Here is a 19,061-nt window from a genome sequence, read left to right on the forward strand (position 1 = left end):
GATATATTTGATAGTATGACTTAGTCAAATATGTTTTTGGTTAAGTCATCAGTTCCTAGGTAGCTAAACAACTTTCCAACCCAGGAAGTAGACAGTGTTGTTGTGCAATTTTGAAGATGTTGTGAACTGTTTTTTACCCCAGTTTCACAATCTAGCAGGAGCTTGTGCATTCAGCTGTCGTGCACCAGCTCTTTGCAGATAACATGAAGCCACTGCAGCTCGCAAAACTGCGGATGCAGCTGAGTGCTCAGGGTGATGGAGGCGCTGCCACAGCTTCATCAAAATTTCTAGGAAACGACAGCCATTGCTCTGTCTCGGGGTTGTGGTGTGAATAAACATCAAAGGTTGATAAGTGCGGAGGTGTTAAAACTTAGTTTCGAGTTAGGCTATTCATTTCAGCACAACAGAACCAGTATGAGTGTAGATGTAACATATGTCTTCTGCCTCTGCAAAATTCCTTTCACAGTAAAACAGTATCAAAAGGTCAAACCATGTGAATTATGTTTCTTTTTTTATTATTTGAAAGATTTATAGCTTACATCCTAGATCTGTACTATGAATCATTTTCTGCCTTCTCTCTCCGAGTACGAATATCGTCCCCCAATTACTGTCAGCTTCGGTGCAGTCGGCCAGCACAAGCTGTATCTTCCCATCTCCCAGTCCTTGTTCATTTCTTCCAACAGACTCAAACTTTCCAGGCTGCTGTTCAGCCAAAAGTCCTGCATGTGGTTGCTTCTCGTCTCCCAGCGCAGATCAAATATTTTCATAACAAGGAAGTAGAGCTACACTCAAATGCAAATCCTGCCTCCCCTGCTCCCAACACATAGTTGAGGCATCCAGGGGTGATCAATGGACTCTATGGAAATGGGCTTCATGACTGCATGATATGGAAAATGCAGATTTCCCTTCCAGCTTTGGCTTAGGGCTTACTTACAAAACAACATTACTGCCAGGGAATTGTGACAGAATTAATAACAAACTAGTATCATAACATAATCAGGTGAAAATTAAGCAAAAAATCAGGTCAACTGACCATTGCATAGCACTTATATTTATTAGAAAAATATAATTTCTTTGTATTTTAAATAAACCCCTAATTGCTTGAAGGTTGGCTGCTGTAAGTAAAGTCCATCCATTTCTGTCAACAGCAAACAATTTTACTTATTTGCAGTTGGGGGTGGAAGGGGAGCCCAGTTCAAGTCCATCAAAGTCCAATTTCAATGTGGAGGAAATGTTGTCAAGAGAAGAAGCATCCATCATGTGAAAATAAGTCTTTGAGTGTCCAAAAATTCACCTGATCAACAGGGCAAGTGTTGCCCCAATACCAGCAAATCCTGCAAAGGCCATGAGTGTGTTCCTCACTGTGGATTCTGGGTCTGCTACTCGAAAGAACTCAACAAATCCATCCTGGAAACAAATGATTAAAAACCAAACATTAGATGGAAATCTAGGGGTGAAGCACAGTGGGCAAAAATGCACATTGACTGTACATGTAGGCTTTGTTGCACAATGAGAGCAGCAATAACTACATTTTTTGTGTCACACATCCTGTCATTCAGCCATTAGTCATAGCTTACCCAGCCATTGTTTTTGACCAGCCAGTCCCGCTGGTCTGATAGCAAGTACGTGGAGATCTCCTGTCCCACGAGCTCCACACAGTTCTCCCTGCCTCTCTCCTTCAGGTATTGACACACCACCGCCCCAAAGGCCACCAGGCTGGCGACACGGCCCCAGTTGGTGGTGCCGTCTGCAAAGAGGCTCTTGGCTACAGCGCTTACAAAACTGGCATCATCTGTTCTGTCATCCAATGACAATTTGTTAACCATACCTGGAAAAAAAAAAAAATGAAGGGTCAGAAATCTGTCTATTTTGTACACTTTTCCCCCCCCTAATAGCCATGTATCACAGCTGTTACCCTACACTATATTCAGTTTTAACAGTTTTATACATTTCCTTGTATTTTTATATCTGGTATTTTTTTTGCACTTTGCACTACTAACTTTTTTTACTGCCTTTTTACTAACATGTTTTTGCACTATGGAACTGTGATGCTGGAAACTTGAAATTCCCTCAGGATCAATACAGTTACCATCTATTGTTAGTATAAAGTTACTATCTAGTATAAAGTTACTATCTATCTATGTAAGGTAACATTTGTGTGGCAAGTGTAAGTTATAACTTGGATGAATTAAATTTAACTTAGGTATAGTTTCCTATGCATTGAGAGTGTAAAATGACCAAAACATCCCAAAAATGATGTCTGTTGTGCAGAATTAATGGACTTAAACAACAGGTTTATAGCTAAAGAAACTCAATTTACAACTTACTTTCATTTAAATAAGTTATAACTGGATGAATTAAGTTTAACTTTAGTTATAAATGCTATGCCATGAGAGTGTAAAATGGCCAAAACACAGTCTGTAACTGCAGAGAAGCAGATTTATGGCTAAGAAAAAGCTTTGAAGTCTTTTGAATATAAGAATCCACACAACCTACCATTGTATGCGTATCTGTGTTTTTCCAAAACGTCCTCCACGACTCTCTTCATGGTTGTTAATGCTCTGCTTTCATTCCACTGAGCTTGAGAGAGTCCAGTTAAGTCTGTGAGCACACGTCTGATGAGATGCCTCGTGTCGTGCTCCAGCGCTTCGTCCCCTGCTGGACAGCCGGAGACGTCGCTCTCGCTGTCGGAGTGCATCTCCGGAGTACACGGCAGCGATCCGTCCTCGACTTCCTCTTCGCTGAGGCTTTTAGTCACGTACCCATTTGTTGCGTTAACTCCCAGGTTCTTGGGTCGTTTCGGGGTATCGTTTTGAGAGTCTTTAGATGTTCCCATGGTGATCATCTGTGGAGAAGAACCTCCGGAGCCGTAGTGGATGGCTCCGTCTCCGACTCCATTTTGAGGAAGAATGAAACAGCTCATTGTCGTCATCTTGAACGCGTCTGTTCGCTTCGATATTATATTCATTTGGATTATTATTGTTTAAGCTTGCTTGACAAATTCACTTACTTTGTTTTCCGTACAAAAAAATTTAGTCAATTAAGAGAATAGTGCTAGCTTTCGGTGTTAATAGATGTAATGAAGCTAGCGTGTTCTCCAGCGCTCACTCATTCTTCTTCATGGCTGCTGTGAAACGGAAGTGAAGCAATGAAGAGCTTTTGAGCCTATTTTTATACGCGTGGGTGCGTGCTTACGTCGTGCGTCACACGTCTATGTTCTTTACGTCACTGACTGACTTCCCCAAACAAACGGCTTTTTTTCAAACTGTTTTGTTTGTTTGTTTATTATAAGCTTACATTTTAATAAGTAAATTAAGAAGAAAAACAAGCTCAAACTCAGACTAGTGATGATTTTTGAAGGTGAAAATGTAAAGCAAGACTGTGATTGATTTGTGGGTTATTTTTGTATTTTTCCATGACATCAAAAGTGAAGATATGAGAAGAGAGGAGGCATTTCCGGAAAAACTACATAATGATAATAATAATAGCATTAACAAGAATATTATTACATATAATGAAAATAACAAAAGCTATAATAACATTATTAATAGTATTATTATTATTATTATTGTTATTAATAAACCGTTTTAGAGTTTAAACCAATACATTTTTCCCATTTTTATCATGACAAAAGCTATAATAACATTATTAATAGTATTATTATTATTATTAATAAACCGTTTTAGAGTTTAAACCAATAGATTTTTCCTATTTTTATCATGACTTTATTTAAAACAAAAGCTATAATAACAATATCATTATTATAATTATTATTTGTATTATTATTATTATTAATAAACTGTTTTAGAGTTTAAACCAATAGATTTTTTGACATCAAAAGTGAAAATATATGAGAGAGGAGGCATTTCCGGAAAAACTACATCATGATAATAATAATAGCATTAACAAGAATATTATTACATATAATGAAAATAACAAAAGCTATAATAACATTATTAATAGTATTATTATTATTATTATTGTTATTAATAAACCGTTTTAGAGTTTAAACCAATACATTTTTCCCATTTTTATCATGACAAAAGCTATAATAACATTATTAATAGTATTATTATTATTATTAATAAACCGTTTTAGAGTTTAAACCAATAGATTTTTCCTATTTTTATCATGACTTTATTTAAAACAAAAGCTATAATAACAATATCATTATTATAATTATTATTTGTATTATTATTATTATTAATAAACTGTTTTAGAGTTTAAACCAATAGATTTTTTGACATCAAAAGTGAAAATATATGAGAGAGGAGGCATTACCGGAAACACATCATCATAATAATAATAATAGCATTAACAAGAATATTATTAAATCTAATGAAAATAACAAAAGCTATAATAACATTATTAATATTATTATTATTATTATCATTGTTATTAATAAACCGTTTTAGAGTTTAAACCAATAGATTTTTCCCATTTTTATCATGACTATTTAAAACAAAAGCTATAATAACAATATCATTATTATTATAATTATTATTTGTATTATTATTATTATTATTAATAAACTGTTTTAGAGTTTAAACCAATAGATTTTTTGACATCAAAAGTGAAAATATATGAGAGAGGAGGCATTACCGGAAACACATCATCATAATAATAATAGCATCAACAAGAATATGTTTAAATATAATGAAAATAACAAAAGCTATAATAACATTATTATTATTATTAATTAACCGTTTTAGAGTTTAAACCAATAGATTTTTTATCATGACTTTATTTAAAACAAAAAAGTTGTGTTATGCAGCTGTTAAGTAAAGTCCTTTGACCAGTTTACAGTAGTGATGATTTTGAAGCTGAAAATATAAAGCAGGAAGCTCCAAGATTGTGATTGATTTGTGGGTTATTTTTGTATTTTTCCATGACATCAAAAGGGAAAATATGTGAAGTGAGGAGGCACTTCTGGAAACACATCATTATAATAATAATAGCATCAACAAGAATATTATTAAATATAATGAAAATAACAAAAGCTATAATAACAACAATATTATTATTATTATTATTATTATTAAACCGCTTTAGAGCTTAAACCAATAGATTTTTCCCATTTTTATCATGACTTTATTTAAAACAAAAAAGTTGTGTTATGCAGCTGTTAAGTAAAGTCCTTTGACCGGTTTACATTTTGATAAATGACAGCAAACTCTGATCTGACACTGATGCTAGACCAATAAAGGAAACACAACCCTGGCTGTATAGGCTGCACGGTCATTTATGTATTGCCATATATAGCCATCCTGTCTGGCACATTAGCACACATAACCTCTATATTACATGAGGGTGTATTGACACATTTCCTCAATGTTAAGAACAGCAGGGTTCTTGTGATCCCAGTCTGTGAGACATTTTGAAACTGTGGTTCTTTCTTCACAGAACAAAACAATTCCATACTATGTTAAGAATGCCGGAAATAGCCAGAACTTTCTGTCCTCAACTGAGAGCCATGTAAGAAATAAATGACTGTGTGCTTCCCCCTAGTGGTCAGAGGGAAGTTGCACTCCTTTAATCATCTCCATTATATGTTTACCCACAAGATTCAGCCTTTTACACTTCAACTTGGGACCTTTTCTCATTAGAGTCTATGTGTGCAGGACAAATACTTCAGTGGCACAAGAGAAGAGACCTAACATCAACAAAAAACTACAAGGAAATCTTATTAATGTAAAAGTTTATTTCAAATACTGACAAAAATCCTCTCACCTACTCCCACACAACTGAAACATTCCAAGTACTCCTGTACTTTCTGAAGTCTTAAAATCATTCCTGTGTTCTCCAGTCATCCTCTTTATCATGTAAACCCTTTTTTTTTCCTCTTGGAAGCAAGGGTGCCTCTGATTTCCCTGCAGTTATCTTGGGCCAGGATGAAATATACTAATTATGCAGTAAGAGAACACAAGGAAAAAAAAAAAAAAAAGAAACATTTACTTGCAAAACAACAAGAAAACGGATAAGGTAAAAGCAGCACAAAAGTACTTCAGAGCACACAGCCTGTCATTCCTTTATACATTCTGGCACGTGTTTATATAGCTGAACGAGAGACACCCTGTGTGTTGGGTTCGAAACATACCCTGCCATTTCCTCTCGTTGAACCGCTCTGTGCAAAGCCAAACATAACGTAGCATTCAAGAACTCCTGTCCACTGTTGTTTCATAGAACACGTTGTAGCTTATTCACCCATTTCTCTTAACAATCCTTACTTTTTAAAGCACAAAACTGTAGGTTTTTAAACACAATATGATGCTAAATGGTCTGTTCTTGTCAATCGAAGTGACACAAAGCTTTCCAGAACTTTCTGGCTCTGTCCGGACCAAAAGTTGGATCAAATTCAACAATGCATCTTTCAAATTTAGTGGTAGAATTTACATTGAGGTTGACCAGTCTCAACTGATTTGACTTTGCAACAGGAGCTATAGGACTCTGAAACAAAGACACTCGGGGAGAACAGAGTTGGACTGGTAGAATCAAGAGGACAGGTGTTCTTTACAGGGTATCATCTCTTAGATTTGTCGTTGACTGAATCAGCAGCATTTACACATATTTTCATATGATACAGATTCACATAGCCTCTGCAATTCACTAAGATAGAGCAGAAGTAGTGTTAAACTGAAAGGAGAGAGGAACCATTGAATCAGAAAATAGCTCAGGCTATGAAAGAGTGAAAAGCAGGTGGGAAACAACACAAAAATCCCTTCCTGTTGAAGTCTATTTACAATGGCTGGAACAGAGAAAAGCAGTGCATTCATACAACGCCATAACAAGCACATACGTACAGGTCAGCTCTCTTTCGTCCACTGCACATTTGACACATTTTTAAAGTCTCAATGAAAAAAGAAGTGAGGTTGAGAATGTGATGGTGCATGCACCCTGCTATCACCTAGCCTACGTGGTGGAGAGTGCGTTTGTGAAGGTTCCCTGAAGCAGTATTATACAAGGAGGCTGATTCTCAGTGACCGCGGGGCGTCCAGTTCAGATTCTTGAATGTGTGGACGGCACGCACTTTGCCCCCTCACCGTGTGTTACAAAATCTCCTCTCTGCTTTGCCAAGTGTTCGGGTGAGCGCATCCTGCAGGCATGCAGTGTCCCACTTTAAGCCTGCGATGACGATCTTGGGAGCTGGGCTGACACCTGTTGTTACCAGGTCGCCTGCTGTTTACCCTCTGACACCCCTGAGATCAAAGATCAGTCTGTGTAGCGGGTCAGTTTGTTCTACGGGGCGCTGGTAGTAGAAGCAGATCTATACTCCAACTAAGATTTAAGGGAAGCAAAGTAGTAGTATTCTTTTTAGTAAAGTTAGTGTTTCACAATGTGAAAGGGAACCACTGCATCTGACTGTGATATACAGTGTATTCTGAAAGTGTTGAAACATGGAGAAAATAATCTCCAACAAAAAGATGAAGAAATCAATGTCTTTTTTTTTTTTAGCTTTAACAAGCAGCTTGAATAAGAATAACTCTTTTGGTCGCTCCCAAACGTCTGATTTTCACAGCACGTGCCATTTGCGGGACGCAACTACATGTATGAAGGCTATGACTATTTTTGTCTTTCGTGATCGGATATGGCAGTCTAGTCAAAATACATGTGTTGACGCGTGTGACACTGAAATGCTAACTTTTTTAGTGGTGTTTAAAAGATGACAAGAAAGTAAGATGTCTGGATCATGATCACGTCACTTTTTCATACCTCCATGAGATCCAAACACAACATGAGCCAGACCAGCCTGGGCTGCAGTCTGCCTGGTCACATCACAATGTGAGCGAGATTAGATGGTTAACAGTCACATTGAAAAAGACAAGGCGAACCCACAGTCTCTGAGCCTGATGATAGCTGCAGTGTGAAATTTTGGCTCCGTTGGTAAAGCACAAAATTTCCAAGCCAGAAATCCCAGGATGTAATCCCAAGTGAGTCGATTTAGCACTAGCACTTCTCTCAGGCATGTCAGCTGGTCCTCAAAGCGCCAAGCATATCACGAACTACGTGCTTTTTTTTGTGTGTATTATTTACAGAAGCATATACACTCTATGCAGGGTGCTTCAATACCCCCACAAATCTTTTAGGCTCTTAGTGAACACACGTCTTGATGCAACTCAACAGCCACCAAACTAAGACTGAACTCAAGAGATTGGCAAGGTTCCCAGCCATTAAAAATAATACAAGGATATACTCAGCTGGCTCTTGCCCTTGGCCGCTAACAGGAGCGTGTGTACATGGATTGTCGGGACAGCAAAAAGGAAAGGAAAGGAAAGGAAGGAAGGAAGGAAGGAAGTGTGACTGTGGACGTTTCAGGGCCTCGTGTGTTTGTTTTGATACTTCCTATCACTAAGCAGATACCCCACTCCCGTTAAAAACAAAAAAAAAACATGTTAAATTTCTTTTTCTGTTACATGTTACAATCATGCAGCATATTTAGAGAGAAGAAGAGCAAAGGGAGTCAAGAATTAAAGCAACATGAGCAGAGAGAAAGAGAGAAAAAAAAGTGGTGCTTCAAACCCCCGCTTGGCTGAAACTGCAGCAGATGACCTCGGGTTTTGTTTGACGAAAAAGGTGACCGAAGGATGAGATGATAAGGACACCTCGATTCGTTTTTCCCCCATTTCCCAATATGGTGTCAGCGAATGCTAAAGAACTCTTAAGCTAGGCAGCTGCCCCTCACAGATTTGGTATGCAAGCGATTATTCACATACATCTTTCCAACCCCTCCCCGACGAAGCCAGCCACCAGCACAGATAGGGAACATAAAGATCAGAGAACGCGCTGCGATCATGGTTCCTAACTCCCTTACACACATCATTTTGGTGTCATTTAGGATGCAAAAAAAAAAAGAACAAAGCATACTATACAGACTACAAAGTGCATTAACTCACCCCATCCAACCCCTGCCCGCTGACACACCTACTGTGATGCATCTTGGAACACCGAAAAACCAAGACATAAGGGAGGCGGTAGAGCAGAGTGCGCAGAGGGGGCAGAGCTGTGCGTGGTGGGAAGGCAGAGAAGGCTGCGACCTCCATCCATCCGCCGCCTAAACCTCCATCCCTCCCTCCCACCCCGCCCCACCCACATACAAGCAAAATGGAGTTTTAACTTATACAACTCTGCCCGACATGTTAAAGCCAGTGGTGCCTGGGGATGAGAAAGGGAAGAGAGGGGTAGGGGATGGACATATTGGGGACACGGGTGAGGAGGAGGGACATTTTGACGGGAGCCCCAGGGGGGTGAGGGTGCTTCTGGGTCGATGGGAGGCTAGCCGGCTAGCTTGCTGGTCACCAAGGAGGACTTCCTCTGGGGCAGGTCCTGCGGCGTGGGAATGTGGTCGCCGGTCACCAGGTTCTTGTCGGGCCCTGCCACGGGAAGCTTCTTCATCTTGGCCTTGGCCATGTTGTAGTCGCCTGAGTCAAAGTACTTTTGCTGTGTGAGACAAGAGATAAAAGGTGAGACATGCTGCTTACTGATTTCAGTGAAGCAAAGAAAACAAGACTACATGGATTTGACATATACCTTAAACAATACTCACATGCCCATATATGTACATTGAAAGAATTATCAGTCCCTAGAATTGTTCCTCCTGTCCATTCTGGCCCTGTGGAGGACCTTTCCTAATGCAATCTCAATATAAGAGATGGAGGACAAAATCTACAGTCCTCATTCTGTGCAAAAGTGTATTCAAAGTTCAGCTAAAGCTAATATGAGTCAGGCCCGTTTCTTGCTTCTCACGCCGGGCTTGTTGGTCTGTGGCCTGTGGCTTAACCTGCCTCCTTCCCGTACATATGTTTGTTGCAGATTTGTTCACAGGACCAACTACAGCATCGGAGAGCAATGGCGAATCCTGCACGGACAAATGCTCAACTTGCAAGCGTATGCACAAAATAGACCTAATTGTTGCAGACAGTGCGTATACAACCGCAGAGGGGATGTCGCACGGTTTGCCACATGGACAATACTGTGCTCTTTAGTCCAGGCGTGCCGCGGTAGTCGATGTTACCGGTGTTACACGGTGTCCGTGCATACACCGATTACATAACTTGTTCACCACCCTCACAGTCATTTTTGCTTTTTTTTATAGAAATAAAACCCATTTCTTTAATTTTCACGAATCAGCGGCGTATTATCAATACATAGTCAGATGACGGACCCTACAAACTGAAAGTGAAAGTGTCTGTCAGAGTATTAGTCAGAGCGAAAAACAAAAGTGGCTATTTGTCAATATTTCAGATTAATGCTATAAGGGAACCATAATGTTAATGAGTTAATAATCGCCGTGAGGAAGACGGAGCGATCCCAGCCAGTGTGCGCGGCGCAGCTGCGTCAGGTGGAAACCTGCAGCCCTGCAGCGAAATGCTTGACCGGAGAGGCCAGTCACACAGCCACCTGGCCTTAAAGACCAAAATAAGCACTCCACATATATTGAGGGTCATCTTTTCTTGTAAAATGTCCGGTGTAATCTGTAACACCGGTGATGTCACAAGTTTATTAACCGGTGGGAAAATCTCCTCAACGTGACATCCCTACTTTAGTCAAATCAAGTTGTTATGTTTCAGAGTTTGAGTAATTTTTGTACACCAGGGATGTGGATTGTGTACCCCATCTCTTAAATTGGAATATTTTCACAGCCAGTATGGACAGGAGGAATTATTACAGTGAGTAGTATCAAGAAGGACTCAAGATGTAACCTATTCTTTTAACACCAAAAGATGAAAGGGTTCAATTATTTAACTTTTTAATGGAATGATCAGGTGGAGTATTGTATTTTGCAGATTCAATCCCCCCCCCTGTTTTGATATAATCAGTCCCTGGGAGTTATCTCATGATTAAGTACTGCAATTTACTTTTTGGCTTTCCCCTCAGCCTGCCTCAGCTACTCCTACTCCTTGTCAGTGATTTCCCAGATTGACTTTCAACAATCTCCAGAGGTGGAAGTTCTCTGTAACATACAGTACACAGCTCGTGTAGGTGGAGAGAGCAACACTTTTTTTCCAGATGAGGAAAAAGTGAGAGAGGAGAGAGAACGATGCCTTTGTGTACCCTGCTGTTCAAATTACAAATAAAATAATCTGCCAAACAGGCTATTGTATTTCACATGCCACCAATGTGGCTGCATTGCATTCTGGTCTACTGAGGTTCAGTTGATGGAGAAATTACTTTTCTATCTGCTTCAATGGATTTAGCCCTAGAGGATTGTTGAATGGACTACAACATGGCAGCTCTAGATAGAAGCCCTTGCTCTTTGGTTGTGAAGGACACATAACGTTTATCATGTTTTAAGGCCCTGACACACCAAGCGGACGGTCGGCCATCGGCCAGTTTGGGACCGCTGGTGAGTGTATGTCACCTTCGTTTTTGCGGTGTGTCCCGCACTGTCGGCTCTAGTCTACCCTACCGGAGTTTTATTGGGCGATTCAGCATTTTGAATCAGCGGCGGAACTCGTCGGTGAAAGAAATCATTCTGATTGGCTGTTCAGTTTAAGTGAATCAGTGCACGAGAAGAGAGACAGAAGTGAGGAAAGCAAGCAAACGAGTAAAGTCAAGAGGGCACACACCCGGCTTGGAGCCCTTCTTTGTGGGGTTTGCATGTTCTCCCTGTGTTAGCGTGGGTTTTCTTCCGGCTTCCTCCCACTGTCCAAAGACATTCAGGTTAGGTTAACTGTTGACTCTAAATTGCCCGTAGGCGTCCTGAGTGATCCAATCAGAAGTGGACAGCTTTAAGTATGTTTGTTCACACCTGGCATTAGAATGCGTCATCACATGCGTCTCCAGTGACTACTTGTGATCAGATCTCACTTGATGTAATATTACATGAATGTCAGTAGTAATATCCAACATATTCGTGAATTCGGGAACATCAAAATAAAAGGTTATTGTATTAGTAGTCCCTGGGGACCTCCGTGCTGCCGGCACCGCTGCCTTTGCCGGGCAACAGCAGGGTACAGGGCTTCAGAGAGCCGGGGATGAGAGCGAGCGAGCGGGCATCAGCCCCGTGAAAAGCACGGGGACAAAACCACCGACACATCTCCGACAGTATGATAATGCACTTTGCGTGCCTAGTCTTATTTCATGTACGTTTCATAACAACCGCTTGTATATCCGTATGTATGTCCTCAGTCTTCTGGTTTCCGCTTTTGAATGACGAATACAGACTACTGCTACCTGCTGGTGTAGAGTTATATCCTCTCATGCAGGCGCAGAACGTATGTGGTAACTGGCCATTGGCTGTAGTCTTTGCTGCGTGTTCGAGCATATCTTCTTGGTCAAAACACAGGCGACGGGAGGCAACGCAACAATCAACCTTCATCTCTGTTAGTTCTTTGTTGGTTCGGTGTGTCTAGGCCATTTTTTACAATAAAACTCCATAGTAGCCAAGCTAGAAACATCTCAATATGATGTCTATATGAGGTCAGTTATCTGCAAGATTACGACAAATATAAAAGGAAGTGAAGGAAGGAATTTTGCTTTTCCAACAGTGCTTTGGGTTTTTCAAGGTGATCTTTCAGTGACGGTGATGCGTTTCAGCTTGACTGATCACAGAACCCGAGACCTGGTCACCTACCCCTTTCTGTAGTCTCTTCATCAGGAAGTCTGAGCCACCGGGCTTCTGGCCCAGGCCGGGGTACTTTGCCTTCAGCTTGGCCTCCTCTGCCTTCACAGGGTTTGCATTTTTCTCCTGGGAGTCCTGTGGAGACAAGAACAAACGAACATAAGCACTCCTCCTTTGCAGAAAACAGGGCCCCATTCATCCAATACATCTTTTGAAAAATTTAAGCACAACTGGAACAGCTGTTGTTTATGTGCCAGGCACTCATTTATGGTCAGCCTAAAATTCCAAAAATGCTGCTTCTACACAAACACCTAAATTCCTGCAGTAAAGTCTATGGTGATAAACAGGGCCACTTCACTCTTCAGAAATACTAAAACTGCTCTTGAAAACCTCTGCTACGAAGTGGGCTAAAATACTGTGACAATGACTAGCGGGAACTGAAGATACTTCATGAAAGTATGAGTCACAACATGAATGTTCTTCTGTTACGGTCTCTCATATTACCATCATAACTGAGAGGAATAAAGGAATAACTCAAGATGTGGTCAAAGCTTGGAACAAAAACACATCTGAAAAAAAGAGGTCTAAATGATTTTTGGAAGCTTACATTGATAACAACTAATGCCTTCTTTGGTAATCATGTTGACAAGGATTTTGTGCAGAACAGCATCATGTCTGCATCTGTTAAATCTATAACTAGTCGATGAAGAATGAACTCTGACCCTCACAAGTCTATACAAGTCCTGTTCAACATGAACCTATTACTGTAAAGCAATAAAGTGTCCCACATTAGAAAACTTTCAGCACAATTTGTGCTTACAATTAAATCCTGCAACTTCCCGTTAAGCATGATGAGCAAGTTATGTTAATTGCTAAAGCACAAGTTTTCATCTGCTGTTATTTCCAGTTAATGTGGACATAAACCTTGTTTTCTGCTTCGTGTGGGGGGTCACGCTTTGGCTGCAATAAATATCAACGTTTACACTAAATACTATGACTCCCTGTTTTCTGTTATTGTGCATTCATTGGTTATATATTTATGTCTTTCTTTTAGAGAAAAATATGAGAATTGAGGTCAAGAAACAATAACTTGACAATGCTTTTGAGATCTCACGACACCAGGACGCGGTTACAGACGCCTGACACTAGCCAAATCCCTGTCAGGTAGATATTGAGGCCAGTAATTTGGGCCACCAGGGTACACCTTGTTTGTGTACAAACGAGAATCAAGTGTTTGACTGCAGGCTAGTACTATCTAGGTGTAAAGTGCACGCAGGGGCTACCAAAGACAAACTCCATAGGCCATTTATGCACTCCCTGCATATACCTTGAGCGAGCAGCACACAGCATAGACCTACTTCCACTATGCAAACAAGATAGGGCACTCAGCCTGCAAAGCTTGCTGGGGCAGGGATAAAATGTGACTCAGGACACAGAAGCCGATGAACACATTCCCTCAGGAGGAGGGGGACGTGTGGCACCGACTGTGCTGATTCACTTGGGTCCATGACGAGAAATTTATGAGCTCCTATATTCGGCCCCAATGCAGGGAAACTGCAGAATCCGACAACACAGTATTTGTGCAAAGTTTTAAACAGGTATGTGCATAACTATAAAAATCCACTTAAGTAGCATCAAAGTTTGACATAACATTTCTTCCACACTATTTGATGATATATATGTGCGTGTTCCAGTGCCTCACTGAAGCTGTAACCCACTTCAAGGAGTGAAAAAATATTATCATTACTTAATAGGACTGTTAAAATACACATCTATGCACAAATCTACATGATATATTTGTTATCTTTACAAACGATATTGAAAAACAAAATAGATTTTGGGTCTGTGCGTTTTAGGAGGCACAAATGTGTCCCTTATTTTACCCAGAATGCTTTTTGAGTGATTTCAGTTTGACAGTAACTACATTAGTATTACTGTGTTTATCAAAACAAGTACCATTCACTACAACTTAATGCACTGTATGTGTGCACACAGTCAAGCTTAAGCATAAAAAACAACAAGTTATATAAACAGAAATCTGAATTTGAAACGTATAACCTGCTGTGCAGCTGGGGCAAGTTAAGCGCTGGGCATTACATCAATATTTATTAACTAACTAGGCTTATTGTTGAGAAACAAGTTCCGGGCGTTCACGTTTGTTGACGGGAACTTACCTGTGAAAACAATTAGCTGCAATTATATCTCCTGTATGGTTGATTGTTTTTTTTTAATAAAACATTAACAATTCATTATAATTTATCTGAATCTGAATTATCAAAACAAACCAACTGCTTCAGTGACCCAGATGAAGACCTATGTTGGTCGCAACGCATTGGTCATTTTAAACAATTATTGCCATGTAAAATAAAGGCATTTTAAATTTGTTCAAACACTACAGTGTGCCTTGGATTATTTTTGAGGGAGACTTGCATTTTGTACTTTTTTGAGACCATATTCCACCCATGCAATGAGCCCTTCATAAGACTGAACAAACCAACTGCTACATCAGATTCCTCCCTAAAGTTCATGACATGTTTATTTCTGTATATGGTAGATATTGTGATTTATATAATATCAAAGATCAAGTAGAACAAACAAAACTGCAGGCCTTCATAGCTGAGGAAAGCTAATCACACCAGATGCATGTTGTGACCCATACTGATGTCAACAGACTAATTGATTAAGCATTGATCCAAGAACTATTATGCACAACACTGTCATTGCTGTGGCACTGTATGGAAATGCGGAAGCGATGTCACACTGCAGTTGTTGTCACTGTCAGGAGAAGACCATCAGGAATATCAAGCCCATGTGCAAGTTAGGGACGAAGACAGTCTATATTGTCAATGCATATGTTAGTGAAACCACTAATGCATGTCGTTATTTGGACACAGTAGGCCCTCCATGGCACGTTTTGAGACCCTCACAGGACAGACCAATGAGGCCCGAGCTGCTGTGGACTCAACCAATGACACACAAGGCAAAGGGACAAACGAAGTGGCACACTGGCAAAGGTGCTCTGGAAGATGGGACAGCTACGATGAAATCATTGTACAAACAAACTGCAGGCCTTCACAGCTGAGGAAAAACTAATCACACCAGATGCATGTTGTGACCCATACTGATGTCAACAGATTAATTGATTAAGCATTGATCCAAGAACTATATTATGCACAACACTGTCGTTGCTGTGGCACTGTATGGAAATGCGGAAGCGATGTCACACTGCAGTTGTTGTCACTGTCAGGAGAAGAAGACCATCAGGAATATCAAGCCCATGTGTGCAAGTTAGGGACGAAGACAATGCATATGTTTTCACCAGTTCAACCTCCACTGAGTGAAACCAGTAATGCATGTCTTTATTTGGACACAGTAGGCCCTCCATGGAACGTTTTGGAGACCCTCACAGGACAGACCAATGAGGCCCCGAGCTGCTGTGGACTCAACCAATGACACACAAGGCAAAGGGACAAAACAAAGTGACACACTGGTAAGGTGCTCTGTAAGATGGGACAGCTGCGATAAAAAAACATTTTCAACACATCTAACTTAGCATTGATCCAAGAACTATAATGCACAACACTGTCATTGCTGTGGCACTGTATGGAAATGCAGAAGCGATGTCACACTGCAGTTGTTGTCACTGTCAGGAGAAGACCATCAGGAATATCAAGCCCATGTGCAAGTTAGGGACGAAGACAGTCTATATTTTCAATGCATAAGTTTTCACCCAGTTCAACATCTACTGAGTGAAACCAGTAATGCATGTCTTTATTTGGACACAGTAGGCCCTCCATGGCACGTTTTTGAGACCCTCACAGGACAGACCAATGAGGCCCCGAGCTGCTGTGGACTCAACCAATGACACACAAGGCAAAGGGACAAAACAAAGTGACACACTTGCATGTACTCTGGAAGATGGGACAGCTACGATGAAACCATTTCAACTGCTTATCGTAGCTCTATATGTCCACCCATGCAATGAGCCCTTCACAAGACTGAACAAACCAACCAAAGTTCATGACATGTTTATTTCTGTATATGGTAGATATTGTGATTTATATAATATCAAAGATCAACAAACTTAAGTAGTAAAAACAAACTGCAGGCCTTCATAGCTGAGGAAAAACTAATCACACCAGATGCATGTTGTGACCCATACTGATGTCAACAGATTAATTGATTAAGCATTGATCCAAGAACTATATTATGCACAACACTGTCGTTGCTGTGGCACTGTATGGAAATGCGGAAGCGATGTCACACTGCAGTTGTTGTCACTGTCAGGAGAAGAAGACCATCAGGAATATCAAACCCATGTGTGCAAGTTAGGGACGAAGACAATGCATATGTTTTCACCAGTTCAACATCTGTCTACTGAGTGAAATGCATGTCTTTATTTGGACACAGTAGGCCCTCCATGGCACGTTTTGAGGACAGACCAATGAGGCCCCGAGCTGCTGTGGACTCAACCAATGACACAAGGCAAAGGGACAAAACAAAGTGACACAAGGTGCTCTGGAAGATGGGACAGCTATGATAAAAAAGCATTGTCAACACACCTAACTGCTCATCCTAGCTCTCTATATCTATAAATGTCTTCCAGGAGTCCTCCCTGCCTTTGCTGCAGCATAACACACTAGCTGCTGTGTGTTAGCCTCTTCTAGCTTAGCATGCTCAGCCAACAACATGAAGACAAACCCACCTGTTTTTCGTCCTCGTAGTCCACCTGAGTGTCCGAGTCCAGGTTTTCTGACGACATTGTGTTGAGTGTGATATGGACAAAGCACAGTTGTCCCCGTTTTTACCAGATGAACTCTGAAGAAGATGAATATAAACGAGGAATACTGTTTGATTGTACCTGAACTGAATCTAATCCTCCTTTTTCTGGACACGACTGCTGCTCCCCAACAAAAATGGCGTAACGAGATGTGACGTCACCAACGAAGGGGGGGGGTTTCCTACTGTGTGATTGACATATACAGTAGCCAATAGGCGAGGAGTGATGGTTCACGTACAGCCAATGGGGTGGCGTTAACAGCGACGTTCTCTTTGATTGACAGCCCCGTCGACCAATGATTTAACAGAATGGAGACTTGGGGGAAGTGCCGCACTGCATCAACACAAAGCACCTGAACCGACCTGACCGACACAAAAGATATATATATGCAACATGCTGTTTTTTAAAAAAAAGCATTTTATCTGTTTTATCTTTTTCTTTTTTAATCTTGCCTTAATTATGCAACATGCTGTTTTTTTTTTGTTTTAAAACATCATCTTTTTATCCATCACCCTATTAAACACCATCCTTTTAGCCATCATTCTTTTACTTCTATCTATCTACCTATTTATATTTATTTTACTTTATTTTATCTTATTCTTTTTTTAATCTTGCCTTAATTATGCAACATGCTGTTTTTTTGTTTGTTTTAAAACATCTTCTTTTTATCCATCACCCTATTAAACACCATCCTTTTAGCCATCATTCTTTTACTTCTATCTATCTACCTATTTATATTTATTTTACTTTATTTTATCTTATTCTTTTTTTAATCTTGCCTTAATTATGCAACATGCTGTTTTTTTTAACTTATTATACTGTTATTATACTCAGATAATAATGCATACAGTGCACTTTAGATAAGCTACTGGAGCTACCCTGCACTATACTCATTTTTAACAGTCTCTTCTGCATTTTTTAATAGTCTTATATCACAGCTGTTACCCTGCACTATATTCAGTTTTAACAGTTTTTTTCATCTCCTTGTATTTTTATATCTGGTATAATTTTTTGTACTTTGCACTACTAACTTTTTTACTGCCTTTTTACTAACATGTTTTTGCAATATGGAACTGTGATGCTGGAAACTTGAATTTCCTTCTGGATCAATAAAGTTACTATCTATCTATTTATCTATCTATCTATCTATCTATCTATCTATCTATCTATCTATAGATAAATGCAACATGCAAATCTATTTTAAAATATTAAACGGAGTGTATCCATCCAGTGATTTGTTGCGACAACGATTTGGAATTGAAACCAAAAACAAAAATGCATTGAAACTTCTTAGTATAATAAAGAATATGAATTACAGGTACAGCCCTATAGCCCTTAATTTAATTTATTATTATTTTCATGTATAATTTTATATATTTTATTTGTTCTTGTTCTGTATGCACCTTGTCCTTTTACTCTAATGCAATGATCTATGAGCCATGTTGTTTGTAAATTTGAAAAAGTTCAATAAAAAAAAATATATATATATTCAACATGCTGTTTTTTTTTTTTAACTTATTATACTAATATTATATAAATGAATGAATACACCACAGTTAGTATGCAACATGCAAATCCATTTTAAAATATTAAACGGAGTGTATCCATCCAGTGATTTGTAGCAACAACGATTTGGAATTGAAACCAATAACTGTATATTTTGTGATGATACTGAAACTACTGATCATTTATTTTTTCATTGCATGTATTCTGGAGCTTTAT

General features: G+C 39.6%; 2 protein-coding genes and 1 long non-coding RNA gene across 3 annotated transcripts; 1 reads left to right on the forward strand and 2 right to left on the reverse strand.

Moving 5' to 3' along the window:
* Window positions 1-494: 494 nt before the first annotated feature.
* mcl1b (MCL1 apoptosis regulator, BCL2 family member b) lies at window positions 495-3,149 on the reverse strand. Its single transcript, XM_037784823.1, has 3 exons — window positions 2,497-3,149; window positions 1,578-1,828; window positions 495-1,407 (listed from the first exon to the last, which is right to left on the reverse strand). The coding sequence occupies exons 1-3, from the start codon at window positions 2,966-2,968 to the stop codon at window positions 1,291-1,293; spliced, it is 840 nt and encodes a 279-aa protein (XP_037640751.1). The 5' UTR covers window positions 2,969-3,149; the 3' UTR covers window positions 495-1,290.
* LOC119497045 lies at window positions 2,009-2,448 on the forward strand. Its single transcript, XR_005208862.1, has 2 exons — window positions 2,009-2,167; window positions 2,308-2,448. It is a non-coding gene; the product is annotated as an uncharacterized LOC119497045 (long non-coding RNA).
* A 2,532-nt stretch (window positions 3,150-5,681) lies between the features above and the next one.
* Window positions 5,682-17,494, reverse strand: ensab (endosulfine alpha b). The gene is made up of 3 exons (XM_037784531.1): window positions 17,265-17,494; window positions 12,572-12,694; window positions 5,682-9,435 (listed from the first exon to the last, which is right to left on the reverse strand). Exons 1-3 carry the CDS (start codon window positions 17,319-17,321, stop codon window positions 9,271-9,273), a joined length of 345 nt encoding a protein of 114 aa, XP_037640459.1. The 5' UTR covers window positions 17,322-17,494; the 3' UTR covers window positions 5,682-9,270.
* Between the last annotated feature and the right edge of the window lie 1,567 nt (window positions 17,495-19,061).

Source organism: Sebastes umbrosus, chromosome 11, assembly GCF_015220745.1.
Source record: "Sebastes umbrosus isolate fSebUmb1 chromosome 11, fSebUmb1.pri, whole genome shotgun sequence".
NCBI lineage: Eukaryota > Metazoa > Chordata > Actinopteri > Perciformes > Sebastidae > Sebastes > Sebastes umbrosus.